Source organism: Aulonocara stuartgranti (genome assembly GCF_965226115.1).
Source record: "Aulonocara stuartgranti genome assembly, chromosome: 2".
Lineage (NCBI taxonomy): Eukaryota > Metazoa > Chordata > Actinopteri > Cichliformes > Cichlidae > Aulonocara > Aulonocara stuartgranti.
The window spans coordinates 39,373,655-39,389,991 of NC_138940.1; the positions used below are offsets into that span (position 1 = coordinate 39,373,655).

Consider the following 16,337-nt stretch of genomic DNA (forward strand, 5'->3'; position numbering starts at 1 on the left):
AATCTTCTGTCAACGAAGCACATTAAAAAAAGTCAGAGCTGCACTTTTAAATGAGCACATGAAAGTCTGCTACGTGGAGCTCGCCTAGCTGGAGGTTTATTGGCAGTAGCAGCACGTTTGCAGATCACCCACTGAAGTTGTGTTCCTGCTGTTTGATTGCCCTTATAGGTTTTGGACAGAGAGGCAGGAAAAAGACTGCAGGGTGACTTATTGCTCCAGAGTGTATGGAAAATAACAGGAGTCAGCATTTATTTGGCTATTAAATGTACAGCAGAACAGACATAATGGCCTCCCAGCATGCATGCTGGTACTTCACAAGTGATTTTTACCTGCCATGTGGCGATGGGTGGAGCAAAGCTTTCCCTTTGAGGCTACTTTGCACCTTTCAAAAAGGATATTCCAACTCAAAATGCTACTCGCTGGTGAAAAACTGATTTGTTACAATTTATTCTTGTCAAAAAGAAAATTGGTTTTTCACATACTGGCAGTTACACATTGAGTCATCGATGTAATTACACTGCATCTAAAAATGCGCTAAGACATTGGTTTTATTGACATTACATATAAAAGATGTGAAAGTGTGCAACTTGGATGTTTTCATAGTCTGTTTTGCTCCCTCTGGATGTTTTACTGGCTCTCCTCTGCAGGCTCATCAGCAGCATCAGCAGGCCGTGGGTACTGGAAGCGGGCTGGATCGTACAGATCATCCCTGGGGTTGTAGGGTAGAGGGTGCTGGTAGTAGTAAGGGTGAGGGTAGTAGGTTACTTTCTTAATGGGTGCAGGAGGTGCTGGCTCCTCCACATGTTCCTCCTCTTCTTCCTCCTCGACCGGAGGGGGTGGCGGGACCACAACCTTTCCTTTGATGGGCCTGGGTGGGTTGTCAATCAGGCAGTCGGGATCCCAGTAGGGGTCACAATCGTACTCCATGCCCTTAAAGGTGCGGATGTGAGCTGGGGGAGACTTCTTGACAAAGACTGGGGGAGGTGGAGGTGGGCCAGATTTCTTAGGAGGAGGTGGTTGAGGCACTGCCACGGGAGCTGGTGCAACCTTCTGGGGAGTGCAGTGGGGGTGGTACCGAGGGTCACAGAGCACAGGTACTGCACCTGTGGGCATGTAGACAATGTGAGGCTTGCAGAGGGGGTCCTTTTGGTTACACAGGTAGAGCACATCGGCCTGTGAAATGGCTGGAGCAATAGGAAGAGCAGGAGGCTCTGTGGGTCTTGGGACCCCTTTCATTGGCGGTGGAGGAGGAGGAGGAGCAACAACTTTGCACTTCTTGTCTGTGGCTGGGTCACACATGATCATAGGCACTCCCAGTTTGCTCTGGAAATAGGAAGCATCAGGGCCGTAGGTGTGCTCCAGGTACCTCATCTGCTGGTAGAGCATTCGCAGCTTGTCGATCTCATAGAGCTGAGAGGCGGAAAAAGAGTAAAGGAAAGACAAACTCAGGTTTATTTATGTAGCATCAAACTGCAAAAAAAAAAAAAAAGCTGCCACAAGTAGATTTATAATCTTCAGTTGGTTAAGAAAGAAACCCTGAGACACATTTAAAATCTGAAATCGTTCATGATTATATGTGTTTTTAAATTAAAAAGCTCAGTTGTAATCGCACTTCTCGACTAAGCCGAGAGGTGATGTGTTTTGAATCCCAAAATCCCGACCCTCTGAGATCAAAATGAAAAATCTTTTTTCTTCCTGCTTTTTTTTAAACTATGAAGGTTTAGATTTAAAATCTTCCACATCCAGATACAACATGTTGGTGCTGATTTTAAACAACCAGAACCTGGACTGAATTCAAAATTTAACATCCTTATTAGCTAAAATCTTACATTTGCTGGTCTGCAAAGGTGACTTGTCACAGTTTTCTGTTACTACAAAGAATGTTTAAAATAAAGAACACCTACAGTGACACATTCTGAGGTGCTTATATAGACGGTGAATATTTGGGCTACCCCAGGAAGCCCAAAGTGTTTCTTACCCCCTCAGTGTGTCCGATGCTGCTGTAGTATTTGTAGTAAGCCTGGAAGTCTGGGTTTCCTCTGTACCACCGAGGGTCCGCATTACGCTTTGGTCTGGAGTGAGTCAGAAAATCATTTGCTTTCTCTGCATCAATGCTAACATCGCCTACAGGGACCATCTCTGTAAAAAGAGGAGATGAAGCTGAGTCTTTCAAAAACAGTTGGAAAAACAGCACCGCTGCATAGAGCCTCAGAAAATTGTTCTTTTTTAACTTACGTTCCTGCTTTATGACATTCAACAAAGATTTGGCCTCCAGCAGGCCTGAAAGAGGATGAAAAATAATTTGTGGATGTTGATTTTGATTGTTTTTGAGAGGTGAACCTGTGACATTGTGAAGTAAAAGAAGCAGAGCAGACCTGGGAGAAACACAAGACAGAAGAGTGCCCCCACCAAGCACGATGAAGAAATCATCTTGAACCTCTGTGATCATGAAGAAAAGGAAATGATCATTTTGAGGAAAACTGTTAGTTCGTACAAAATAACTCTGAATCAATTACATTTCACATCTACACATTTAACAAAGGTATGTGTCTAATACCAAAATTCAATTGTAAGACATAAAAATATGTCTTCAGGTAAAACTGTTCTGCAATCTGATGCTCTAAATGCAAAGATTAATATAGACTGTAGAATATAAATGTGGCTTGCAATTAATAACTTTATTAATTCAAATTATATTTTTGCTTCTTATTGCACGACCCAATATTGTAAAGAAAACACATCTGCCCGTTTTACTCACCTGACTCGGGAGGCAGTCTTCACTGGTCTGAACAAGGCTGAGTGGGTTAAATACACATCTCAGCGTCGGTTACCCTGTAACATTATCTTCTATCCAATCGGACTCTACCGACTTTGAGACCGAAATCTTGTCTCCACCTTCCTTTTAATACACTTTAATGTGGGGCCTTTGGCGCCAATTAAGAACAGAAAGCCTCAGGACCTTTGCAGCAAAGCCATAAAACAAAACAGACTTCAAATGGAAACTCCCCATTAAGTGTGGAAGTGAAGCATCACCTGCTGGGGCAACTGCAACCGTAGTGAAAATGCTGCCTACTAACACAATATCCATGCCAGAAAAGCTTACAAAAAACATAGATGACAACCCATGTTGCCTTAAACATACATTCATAATGAGACTTCACAGATTTCTGAAACACCACCGGTTTCTAAAGGTTATTTTTACCCAGTGAACACCTGCTTTTTGAACACAGGACAGCTATCTACAGAAAAAGCCGCCTTTGTCTCGGCATGTTCAATACTCAGACTGCATTCTTACTGAAGGCCGTCATACTAAACATACATGCAATAACACACTGGTCAGTTTAATGTTATTCTCCCACATTCCCCAATCATAACGATGTCAAATGTGATAAATAGATTGTGAATAATGTCCATGATGAAAATATAATTTCCAAGTTTACATTGTTTTAGCTTCTTGCTGTATTAGATGCAATTATTTAGATACATGTCATCAGTAGACCAAAACATTTAGGTGACACATGATTACTAGTTACTCTACCGAGACAGTGCATACAATGTGTTAGTGGGTTACAGGATCATTCATCATACAGCTGGAAGCTTGCGGTTTTGAAAGCTAGATTTGGCAGCATTAAACATTTGTTGCCTTTTCTGAATATCCAAGCCTTTTGAAATCTTTGGTTCAGTGACTCACAAACCCAAAGTCGTGCGGGTTTTGTCTTTCAACATGAAAATTGTGACTTGCAGACCTGTATGTTTTGTGGGCAGGCGTTACTCAAAGGATTAGCGAGGCGTCCCCACTGTGAAACCAGGTGTTCATACACATTTCTTCATCCCACATTATGTGCACAGAAGACTCGGCACCAGGCAGAGTATTGAACCATCATTTTATTTTAACTCTCACAATACAAGGCTCAATATAAATTTGTCTGATTTGCATCATCAAGTATAAAATGTACAGAAATGCTCAATGTTAAACGGATGCTTGCAGCCAAACCACAGGAAATACTTCACAATACTAACTTCTGACGTACATATTTACAAGCAAGGTACTGTTAACAGGATTCTTCGGGAGTTCTGGGTTTCCATTAGCTGGAATTCTCGCAATAAGAGTCATATTTAAAAAGAATCTTCCATCTGCTGGACTTACAAAATGCTTAACCTCATTACAAGTCTGTAGAAAACCCACAACAAAGAGTCCCCCACCCTCCCTCAGGTGACTGAAACAAAATGTGCATGAAGGCGTGTCCCGGGTTGTTCAGACGAAAGTGATGCGCGTGCGGGCCTGGTTGACCTGCCACACGTTCAGCTCTTCGTACTCCTCCAAGGCCTCCTGGAACTGGGCGGGCGTGAAGCCACGAGAGACGCAACGTTGCTCTGCTTCAGCCATGCGAACCAACCCACCGGCTCCACGGCCCTCTGCGGCGAGCTCGCGCACTAGAGAGAAGATGACGTCGGCCGGTCGCTGCGTCCTGCAGATGAGAAAGCAGATATTAAAAAAAAAAGTTAACTTTAAAGCCTCAAGGAATTTTGAATAAACCTACTCAGAAATGGCACAAAGTAAGGCATGTAAACATACTACATGTACACGTACGAATGCACAAACTACATTTCCTGCTCGTTTTGAACATGCTGTCGTGTGAACAGAGCTCCATAAAAATCAAGCAAGTTTTACAGCTTCCTTCAGGACATGCAAGAAACTCATAAAACAGCTCTGAATCAGATGACATCCAGTCATGTTAGTCTGAGCTCACTGAAAGCCATATTTAAAAAACAGGCCTGGTTTTTAGCTCTAACCTTGTGGTGCTGGATTTGTCAGCCTGTAATGAATCCTTGGACATCTCCATCAGCCTCATGGCCTCGTTTACATCTTCCTTCTCTACGGTGTCCATCATGCGAAGCCGAGCCTGAAGTAGGGAGTTAAAGGTGAAGATAATGCTAAGACTGTAGTTTGAGTGAATGCACGAATAAGAGTTAAAAATAATCCTACAATATCCATCTCAACTTAGGCTGCGCTGTGCCGGCACTGTCAGACCGAGACAAGTGCAATGCCCTCTGGGATGCCCGGCAATTGCCCAAGTCTCCGCCTCTCAACACCAGCTAGTCTCTCTATAGCATGAAATCAAAACAGCACACAAAAGATCCCATCTGAATACTGTTATGATCAATTTGGGATTTTTGTAGAATACACTGATGACAGTCCTGGCCATGGTCAGTTTTGCATGGGTTTGCACAGCTGGTCCTTATGCACACAGGCTGACTGCCCACCCTGCAAAGCTGGCCAGGATCAGCAAAGACATTAAAGCAGCTCCCTCGTGGTCATGAAGAGGAAAATACCAAATGAGTCATCTGAAAACACACAAATAAGCTGATGTGCAGCTGTGGCACCAATACTGCTTGTGGCTGTGTTTTGCCCCCTTGTGGACATCTGTGTGCAGCATATTGCCTACCTGTTAACCTGAAGTGCTGGTTTTGCAGTAGGTGGATGACTGCTACCTGCACAAACAGCACTTTTGACAACCAGAGGCAGAGATGATACAAGACAGACTTAATTCAAGCTTTTTTAATAATATTCATGTTGTGAGTGGGTGTAGCGTTTTTGCTACTGGGACTGGTTTTGGCAGTCAGAGATTTTTGTCCAGCGTGGGAAAGAAGTGCTCACAATGCAGTAGGCCAGATTATCATCACTACCTGCACTGTAAGCACTTTATCCCACACTGGACGATCGATCAAGACAATTTAATTCCATTCAAAGCTCCACAAAAGTTGTGCAACCGAACCCCATACGACACTTGTCTGCAAATGTAAGTTCCACTGAAGTTTGATGAAAAACAATTGTAACCCTGTTTCACTTCTTAAAACAAATGTCTGACAAAATTATAACCCTCCTGCAGGAGTTCAATCAGTGAGATTGGCCTCTAAATGTTTCCAGCCACCCACTACTACTCAAGTGGATGTGGAATTCTTACCAGTGCAGTGGAGAGGCGCAGGATGGAGAGGAGCGTACGAGCAGAGGTGAAGGTGGTGTCTTTGCTGACCCGAGCCTCTTTTCTCATTTCCACGTAAGCAGCAGTGATGTAATCGGCCAGTGACTCGGGCACCACAGGCTGCCGCTTCTTGCACAGAGATATATAACGCCTGATGGAAATTACATTTGTCATTAGTTAATATTGCCTATTACGCAGACCTATTTGAAGTAAATTCTGAGCTACAACAATAACCTTCATGTGTTCATTTTTAAACATGCAAATTCTCACCTCATCAGTTTCATGTCAATAGGGGTGAAGTGTGAGGGCGGTTGGCGGGAGTGCTGGTGCACGTAGGTGATGTGCTGGGCCAGACGCAGGTCAGCATCAGCATCTGGTTTGTCCTGGATGAGCCACAGCAAGTCGAAACGGGAGAGCAGAGCAGCTGGCAGCTGAATGTTCTGCTCGATGCTCTTCCGGGGATTGTAGCGGCCATAGGCGGGGTTAGCTGCTGCTAGAATAGAGCAACGGGCGTTGAGGGAGGTCATGATGCCAGCCTGGAAGGGAGATTAAATCAACTTGAGTGTGGATGTTAAACAGGCATTGAATGTTTCCAGATACTTCCCCTAATACTCTCCCCCCCCCGAGTACTGGCAGTAATTAAGGATACCTTAGCAATGGAGATGGTCTGTTGTTCCATGACTTCATGGATGGCGGTTCGATCTGCATCCGCCATCTTATCAAACTCATCAATGCAGCAGATGCCCAGGTCAGCCAGAACTAAGGCTCCTCCTTCTAGAGTCATCTCACCGGTTAGGGGGTCACGCATCACTGCCGCAGTCAGACCGACCCCAGATGAACCACGACCTGTTGTGTACTGGCCTGAACAGCAGACAGGGAACAAGAAAAAGCTACAATTAGCTGTTGATCAAACGGTTAATACTTCAAGCTTCACTCAGAATAAAACTTCCAATTATATGACAGGCTGTTGGCATTCAAAACTTTGCATTAAAACAAAAAGCGAGTGCTCTAATCAAACTATCCCACCAGAAGTTAAGCCGTCACAGTGTAGGACCTAATGGAAAGTAAACGCCATACTAGATAAAGCATTAAACCAGATAGGGGACAACAAACAGGACTCACTTCGAGGAGCCAGACGATCAATGTAGGACAGCAGCTGGGACTTGGCGACTCCTGGATCTCCCATCAGGCAGATATTAATGTTGCCTTGAGGAAGAAGAGACAACGGAGTAAGAGCACTGCAGTGATTACAACATTTAATGAGGAAAAACAACTTCAAAGAAATGTACCTATGGAATAAAAAAGTTTGGTCTTGTGCCAGCGTGATAAAGGAGCATAAATTATATTAAAATTATACATTCAAATTAGTATTAGAAAGCTATGTTACAATATGATGAAACAGAAGAAAAGGATTCTGCCGTTATAATCTTGTTTGTCCTCACCTCTGATTTTCATGCCTTTGGGAGCCTGTTCCACTCCTCCAACCAGCAACAGCAGCAAAGCCTTCTTCACATCTTCGTGTCCATAGATCTCTGGCGCTATGGAGCCAGCTAGCTTCTCATAAAATCCTTCATCTATAAAGAAAAAAAATTCACCTCAGACACTAAAGACCAAGGTCTCAGTTTATGTGTTCCTATTGTAGTGATGTCCAACAAACAGACCTGTGATGCTTCGCAACTCCTCATCGGTCAGCTCCTCGTTACCTAGTTCATCATCCTCAGTCTTGTTCATGAGTGTAATGCTGTGACACTCCAGATAGGTTTCTGACAGGAGACCCTGAAAAGAGCAAAACCACAATACATTTCAGTTTCTTTCTGGAGATGAGATTACTGCAGTAGCCCATGTGTACTTTGACAAGCAGATTATACCTGAACAGCCTGACTGAAGCCTGTGCGCAGCAGAGGGAGGAAGATTCCTGTGATGGCTACGTGGTCTCCTGGCTGGGCAAGACGTGTGTTTTCGCCACGCACGTACACCGTCATGCTCCTTGGGATGTTTCCAACAGGTACTTGGTCACTCTGTGTAATACCAGACAAAACTTGTGAGCTAATGTTAACCAAAACAACTGAATACAAACATAACAAGTTTGGGAGTTTCTTACGTGTTCCTGAATACGCAGTTCCTGGAACTTGATGAATTTGGAGCCTCTCGTCTGCAAATACAGTCGCCCTCCAGATTTGTTGGTGACACACTCTTGGCTGGGACACATAACAAGCGGCATGAAGGAAGGAGACTGGATCTGAAGGAAAACGAGAGGATACGATGAAAAACTTTGTTCCTGTGAAAGCATATAGATGTATAGATCAGGGGTGTCAAACTCAAACACACAGTGGGCCAAAATTCAAAACTGGAACAAAGTCGCGGGCTAACGTTAATATTTATTGAAATATATTTGTTCCTCCAGATATAAGAATGAATCTTTTCTTATGGACTAAAACACGTTTTGCTGAAAAACTGAATATGGAACAAGCAAAGCTTAATACTAAACAATATATATATTAGCTGTGTAATACCAGTAGGCCAGCTCTAATAGTAATTTGGTATGGACTCGACACCTATGGTATAGATGATTAAAAACCGTCTTACTGGTTGGTAGGTCTCAGCGCCACACTGGTCACATGTGTATGTAGCCACGGCCATCATCGGTTTGACCTCAGTCGCTCGAGTCACAATACCCCGAACTGCAACCAGGTGACCGATGCTGTCGGCTCGAATATCACGCACCACTTTGGGTTTAGAGGTGCTTGGAGCTTTAAAGTAAAGCTCGCTGTGGGAAGAAGTTCACAGTTGTATAATCAAAGGACAAATAAAGACATGCAGTAAAAGCTCAGCTCTGAATCCGATTCAACTTACAATCTCCTCATGAGTTCAGGCGGGTATTGATTACGAGGGTCTCTTGTATCTGCAGGGTCACGACCCCTTTGTTCCATCATCAGCCTGTGCTCAATGTACACATCCAGAGAATCTTTGGCAATAATCTATGTATTTAAAAAAAAATAAAATAAAAAATAGACGCATTAATCCTGGGCAAAAATCACAATAGCAATTCATTTTTGGCACTTCTTAAACTGATCAACATACATCTCTTTCCTTGTACTCTGGCAGCAGCTCGTGGACAGCATCAGCAAACAGCGCTGTGTAACGTTTAGCATTCTCACAGATGCTCTCGACCAGCTCGGGGTCTTCTTCAGCCACATCATCCAGATCCACAAAAAGAGCCACCCGCTCCCTGTGGGCCAGCGCCACCTGCAATTAATTAGATGATCACCCAACAATTACACAACCATCTTTGCAGCTACTACTAACGCCAAACACACCTTCATCTACATTTAGAAGCAAAAAGGGAATTATGCATTTCGTAAATAGGTAAGAGCCTTTTTCCATCTTTCACATGGAAGCTTGATTAAGAGCCATTTAGTTTTGCTTTCACTTTTACATTTTAATGCAATCCACCCAAAACTATTCTACTTATAACAAAAATAACTAGTTCAAATAAACATTTACATTTATGATTTTGTCAAATCATAAATGTCTGCTTGTAAAGACAACAAATGGTGTCAAAGAACAGTGTAGCTAAAATGTTTTATTCACTGACCAGTGAAGCATCAGCGCTCATTAGCACACCAGATTTGTACTTTTTCTTTTAAGTGCAATAATATCAAAAATCTGCAATGAACCAACTCTGAAAACTAAATCTATACTCATTATTTCTGTAGTATACTCACAAGTTGGGCTCCATACTTGAACAGCTTCTTCCCGTTGTCATCCTCTGTGTAAAATTCCTGCAGGAACCTTTTGCATTTTTCTGCAAAACAACCAAAAAATACCTTCAGTACAATTTAACAGGAGGGAGACGAGAAAACAAACAAACAAAAAAACCCAGACAGGCCACATGCAGCAAACACTAGGTGGAGATTGATTGTTAGCCCCACACACACACACACACACACACACACACACACACACACAAAGAAAAGGCTGTTTACTTTAGTTCCCTTTAAACAATAAATCTTATTTCTGAGCTTAAAATCTGTTTAAATTGTTGATTAACACCACCGGCAATGGGCCTACACACTGTGAGCTAATTTGTTGTCCTGCGACGACCCCCTTTGTTGAGTAACATGGCATCCTGTAATCTCGATGAGTCACTACTGCCTTACAGTAAAGCACAAACTGCCACTGATGTGTTACATGATGCCAACTCCGCTCTGACGTTTCCACATAATAGTTTTAGAGCGAAATAACTGGCGACACGCAGCAGATAGCTTCTGGGCAATAATGTAAATACAACAACAGGCGCGCTCAGTTCAGGGTCCATTTTTTTTTTTTTTGAAAATATCCCCCACTTCTCGAAAGAGCCACAACTGTTAACAATATTTAATTCAGCGCTTCGAGAAACGAAACTACTCTTGGCCGTGATAAATAAAATACTCCACTTACTTTGACGCGGTAGCAGCAAATCCGCACCTCTGCTTTTTTTATTTCTCTCTTCGAGGATGTTATTGTAAACAAAGCAGCACATGGCTTTTTGTGCCCAGTCACTCGCGGTATCCCTCCGCCATCCCTCCGCTCTTAAAAACAGTCCCGGCTGTTGTTTTCAAACCACAGCCAGCCATCTTCTAATGTTAGCCTAGGGTTAGCCGGGGTGTACTGAACACAAGGCGCAGGCAGCCCCATCACTGCGAGCTTATTGCTCTTAATCTCTTGGCGGTGGAAGTAGCTTTCTTAATGCTATCGATGGTTCATGCACCACAAACTTCAGCCTTTAAGCGGTCGGTTAGATTCACGAATGATGACTCGGGTGTTTGTGAAGTTTATTCGGACCTTTAGAGTGCCTCAAGCACCGCTGCAAATTTAAACTTACCGTAACGTAACGTTGATGGTGTTGTTATAATGGTCGATTTTTAGTAAAACCCTGCCCTTTTAGATGTTTGTGTAACAGAAATAAAGTTTGTTTACCCAAAGTAAACAATCATTTAGAGTCTTCTTACGTTTTTAGAAATATATATACATATTGTGACCCTCAGCATAAACGTGCTAAACACAGAACAGCACGTTAACAGGTTAACTGACAGCAGCTAGCTCGCGGTTACTAGTTAACCCGATTTGAAGACGTTTAAACACCTCAACTAAACTCTAAATGTGGACATTATAAAATTCAGTTATTAAAAAGCGAAGTAGGGGTTAACTTACTGCCATTGTGTACCATTAAATGTTAAGGTTGCGCTCGCGTTTGATATGAACTTAGCTAGCATTTGAGTGGCCTTTATAAAGTTATCTGAAACGATGATCAACTTTTCAGCCTAGTGCTTTATCTTTGACTTTAAATGTTACACATTAAAAATGAAAAACTTCGCGACATTAATGATTATCTTTAGTCGAACAGCTCGTGTAACTGTTGAGACATGTGCTTGCTGCTGCACAGTGGCGCCTGCTCCTTTGTTTAAGGATCCATCCGGGTCACCGTGGAGCCAACAGCCTCTGTCGGTCGCGCGCGCGCGCGCACGCACACACACACACAGTACCGAAGTCGTTATCAAGAGGATAGCTAATGTTCACACAAGTTTGTGCAACTTATTCTTAACACTGCTCCCGTGTGTCGCGCGTTTCTTGACACCATGTGCAAGCACTCATTTATTTTCTATCATTGTTTTCTTTCAAGTTGAGTTAGTAATGAAACGAAGCGGTAATGTTGCGCTTTCGCACATGAAATCAAATTTTATATTATATCCAACTTCATAGCCAGTACACCCCGTGATATACGTTCACCAAGGTTTCGTGTGGGATTTTAGAAGTCATTTGGTAAAAAGTTGACTAAAACGGCCAACCTGTTGCTGCCATGACGTTAAAGATGAAACATTACCTTTCTCTGCTTCGTAATCCTTGCGAGCCATGATTGCAGGTATTGCGCTTCAGTTAAGATAACTTACTTCCAAAAACGCGAGGGGAGAAACGCAATTTATCTCAAAGCTCGGTCTTTTAAAAAAAAAAATTTCACTAACACCGGACACTTATTCACTAGCAGCCAGCGCTTCTCCCCTATCTCTGTACAAGAAGTGGCGCGAGTCTGACGTCTCCCTCAGCCAATAGAGTCGCTTCTTTCGGCGGGGAGAGGCGGGATTCGGTGGTGGCGCGAAAACTGCGGGCAGTCTGGTGTCACCTGACTGTGCGAACTTCCGCCCCGTTTGTCAGGAATGGCGCGAAATGCGATGATTGGATTCATGCGCAACCCTGTGTCAACAGGGTGAGCGTGGAACGAATGAACCCAACATAATGTCATGATTTACAGCTGTATTTTACGGAAGCGTAGAGCTGCCACCCAGGCAAAAGAAAAATACAAGTGTATCACGTTATAACGTGAAAGGTTTATTGTTCTAACAAGATACTTTTCCTGTTTGTACAATATACTTTTCACGTTTGAACAACATAATATCACGTTATTACAATATACATAATCATCACGTTCGTACAATATTATATTGTACGAACGTGATAATTGATTCCTTCCTTATATGAATGGTCATTCTTTTTTGTTTGTTTGTTCTAGTGACAGATTATTTGTGTTTGTTTTTAGCAAATACATCTGCAGTGTTTGAATTGTACACCAAAAGCTACTGGCAGTTCAGTTCAAAACTTAATAGGAACATTTTTTCATACAGCCTTATCATCTCATCTAATCGACTGCGAGAAAGGAAAAAAACATATTTATCAACGTGTCAGAGCACTCCTTACATTGTGGTACATCTTATCTCCTATTATATTGTACGAACATAATCATCACGTTCGTACAATATAATATTTATATTGTACGAACGTGATAATTATGTATATTGTAATAACGTGATATTATGTTGTTCAAACGTGAAAAGTATATTGTACAAACAGGAAAAGTATCTTGTTAGAACAATAAACCTTTCACGTTATAACGTGATACACTTGTATTTTTCTTTTGCCTGGGTGGCAGCTCTACGCTTCAGTAGTATTTCCCCATTTTATAACATACATGTTATATAGCAAATGTTTTTCTGACATTTTCTCACATATGGAAATATAATGAAAATGTCGCACATTTTAATTGTCATTAGGTTGTATGGAAGCTTGTTTGTGGCTTAAAAGTGCCTGTCATAGCCAAGTCAACATTTTGATGAGTCTTAAAACTTTGACTTATTGAGCAGCTCAACTTTAAGTTACTTACAACTAGGAATAAATTTTGAGACGCCTAATAATCACCCCCCCTCCCAATTAATCTTCTGTATACAGTGCTGAATCACAACAGTAGTTATATAAATTAGCCATTTATCACAACAGTTGAGGGTGAGGGGAGGAAGACAGACAAGTACTTTAAAGCCATTTCAGAGAAAGTCAAAATTTCTAGATAAATAACCTCAAGTTTTGATTAATTAAATAGAGAAAACCTAAAGCTGATTCTTAAGGTTTTTGATCACTGTAAAATACCACCGTATATCTTCAATCAATCAATCAATCTTTATTTATAAAGCACTTTTCATACAGAAAAAATGTAGCACAAAGTGCTTTACATAGTTAAAAGCAGCCCACCCCACCCTCCAACTCACTCCCCACACTCTCAATACACATATATCCCCCCACCCACACACACATACACACACGCGCACACTTAAAGAGTAAAAATTGGGCTGGGCTCGCATGAGCCAAGTGAGGAAACATTATAACAGGGAGCCGTCTGCACCGGGAGCCGGTCACAGACCGCAGCCTCCGGGCTGGGCACACAGCAGGAGGGAAGCCAAGGAGCCCCCCAACCAGGCTGAGAGGACCCCAGAGACCCAGCAGCCACGGTCAATAACAGCCCCGGTGCAGAGTGCGCCCTCCGAGGAAACACTGGAGATATGACGCAATACGATATATACAGGGTAAAATGATAAAATAAATAAGAACAGGATACAATATAAATATAAATATAAATATAAATAGAGTAAGAAGATTAAAAAATGAATAAGAATAAAATCAAAAAATATTAGGTAAATCCTAAATTAATAATAGAATAACAGGATAGAATAAATAAGCATAAAAAATAAATAAACGCTAAGTAAAAGCTAAATTAAAAAGGTGGTCTTGAGCCTGTTCTTAAAAACATGTACGTTCTCTGCGGCCCTGAGCTCCTCCGGCAGGCTGTTCCACAGACGAGGACCATACCACTGAAAAGCTGCCTCTCCGTGAGTATGTGTCCTGACTTTAGGGACAATCAAAAGGCCAGTACCAGAGGACCTCAGGGTCCGCGAGGGTTCGTATGATAAAAGCAGATCTGAGAGATAAGAAGGCCCAAGACCATTAAGACATTTAAAAACCAATAAAAGAACTTTAAAATCGATCCTGAAACACACGGGGAGCCAGTGCAGCGATTCTAAAACCGGTGTAATGTGGGCCCGCCCTCTGGTCTTCGTCAGCACACGAGCTGCCGAGTTTTGCAAGAGTTGTAAAGTTGAAATATTCTTCTTAGGAAGACCAGAGAGCAGGGCATTACAGTAATCAATGCGACTGGTAATAAAAGCATGCATCAGCATCTCCGTGTTGGCCCGAGAGAGAATAGGGCGACTCTGGCTATATTTTTTAGATGATAAAATCCAATTTTAGTTGCATGTTTAATATGTGGGATAAAACCAAGCTCAGAGTCAAAAATAACACCCAGGTTTTTCACTTGTAGCGAAGGACATAGTGAAAATGCCTCTAATTTAGACAAGAGTTTCTCTCTCTGAGCCTTGGGACCGACGATTAAAACTTCAGTTTTGTCCTGGTTAAGCTGTAAAAAGTTTTCTGCCATCCAAGATCGTATATCTAAGATACAGTTAAAAAGGGCATCCATTGGTCTGGTGTCATCAGGAGACACGGAGATGTACAGCTGCGTGTCATCAGCGTAACTGTGGAAGTTCACTCCATGCCTCCTGATGACACCGCCGAGAGGCAACATATACAAATTAAAAAGTACAGGGCCTAGAACCGACCCTTGAGGCACACCACATGTCATTTTATGGATCTTAGAGGAGCATGTATCCATACTCACCATAAAAGTTCTGTCAGAGAGACAGGAAGTGAACCAGTTGTGTACAGCACCAGAGAGGCCCACCATGTGTTTCAGTCTGTTTAAAAGAATAGCGTGGTCTACTGTATCAAAGGCTGCGCTTAGATCCAGCAGCACCAGGACTGAGAGCTTTTGGGCGTCCCAGTTACATCTAAGATCATTTAAAACCTTTAGGAGAGCCGTCTCTGTGCTGTGGTTCACCCTAAATCCAGACTGGAATATCTCCAGGATCTGTCTATCATTGAGAAAATCAGTAATCTGAGTAAAAACAAGTTTTTCTAAGACTTTACTTAAAAATGGTAAGTTGGATACAGGTCTGTAGTTATTAAAATCATTACAGTCCAAATTGCTCTTCTTCAGAAGGGGCCTCACCACCGCCGTTTTAAAGGCAGCAGGGAAGACACCCAACTGAAGAGAGCAATTCATCATGTATAAAAGCTCAGCCTCAAAAAATCCATAAAGTGTTTTAAAGAGTGAAGAAGGAATTGGATCTAAAAGACATGTGGTGGGTCTCACTGTGGAGAAAACCTTCTGAAAGTTCTCAGCATTAACCAGGACAAAGCTGTCCAGTGTCTCCTCAGGTACAATCGAGCCCTCAGATGTGTTTACAATCATATCGCGATTAGATAAAATATCAGATCTGATGGCGCTGATCTTTCCCCTGAAGTGGTCTGCAAACTGCTCACAGAGCGAGTCTGTGGGGGTTCTTTTGGAGCTTTTAAAATCAGGGTTAAATAAATGATCTATGGTGGAAAAGAGGACCTTGGGATTATTTTTGTTAATACTGATTATTTTGGCGAAGTATGAATTTCTTGACTTCCTTAATGTATTATTGTACATTTTAAGTTGCTCGGAAAATATTTGATGGTTGATATTATTTTTATTTTTCCTCCATCTCCTTTCTGCTGCCCTGCAATTTCTTTTGAGTTTTTTGACTTCTTCGTTTCTCCAGGGTGATGCATGTTTTACGTTAATCTTTTTGGTGGTGAGTGGAGCAACGGAGTCAAGGCTTTTCTTCAGTTTGCTGTTAAAATAACTAAAAATCAAATCGCAGGATGCAGGTAAAATCACAGGGGCGCATTTGACTAAAACCTTGGTAAAATTTGCAGCCACTTCAGAGGTTAGATAGCGCCTCCTCACAGTTCGCACTGAGGTCTTCCGCTGAATAAAATCTTGACTCCTTCCACTTGTTTTTCTAAGCTCCTTCTGCTTCATGGTGTAATTCACTACAAAGCAATATGTGTTACTTTGTGCATGTTGTTACTTTTATTAATCTTTTACAAAGGATACCCTCGGAA

The 16,337-nt window shown here is 42.2% G+C and overlaps 2 protein-coding genes across 3 annotated transcripts; both read right to left on the reverse strand.

The window, feature by feature from the left end:
* Nucleotides 1–72: 72 nt before the first annotated feature.
* Nucleotides 73–2,860, reverse strand: and4 (actinodin4). The gene is made up of 5 exons (XM_082506863.1): nt 2,759–2,860; nt 2,376–2,439; nt 2,236–2,280; nt 1,979–2,139; nt 73–1,410 (listed from the first exon to the last, which is right to left on the reverse strand). The coding sequence occupies exons 2-5, from the start codon at nt 2,428–2,430 to the stop codon at nt 628–630; spliced, it is 1,044 nt and encodes a 347-aa protein (XP_082362989.1). The 5' UTR covers nt 2,431–2,439; nt 2,759–2,860; the 3' UTR covers nt 73–627.
* A 1,010-nt stretch (nt 2,861–3,870) lies between these two features.
* mcm7 (minichromosome maintenance complex component 7) lies at nt 3,871–12,098 on the reverse strand. 2 transcript variants are annotated; one of them, XM_082547474.1, is made up of 15 exons: nt 11,848–12,098; nt 9,710–9,789; nt 9,066–9,230; nt 8,838–8,962; nt 8,571–8,751; nt 8,086–8,223; nt 7,853–8,002; nt 7,646–7,760; nt 7,427–7,558; nt 7,107–7,190; nt 6,634–6,845; nt 6,255–6,520; nt 5,967–6,135; nt 4,795–4,904; nt 3,871–4,469 (listed from the first exon to the last, which is right to left on the reverse strand). In XM_082547474.1, the coding sequence occupies exons 1-15, from the start codon at nt 11,876–11,878 to the stop codon at nt 4,256–4,258; spliced, it is 2,172 nt and encodes a 723-aa protein (XP_082403600.1). In that variant the 5' UTR covers nt 11,879–12,098; the 3' UTR covers nt 3,871–4,255. The 2 variants fall into 2 exon arrangements, with proteins under 2 accessions (XP_082403600.1, XP_082403599.1); XM_082547473.1 differs by lacking the exon at nt 11,848–12,098 and adding an exon at nt 10,425–10,557.
* Nucleotides 12,099–16,337: the final 4,239 nt, after the last annotated feature.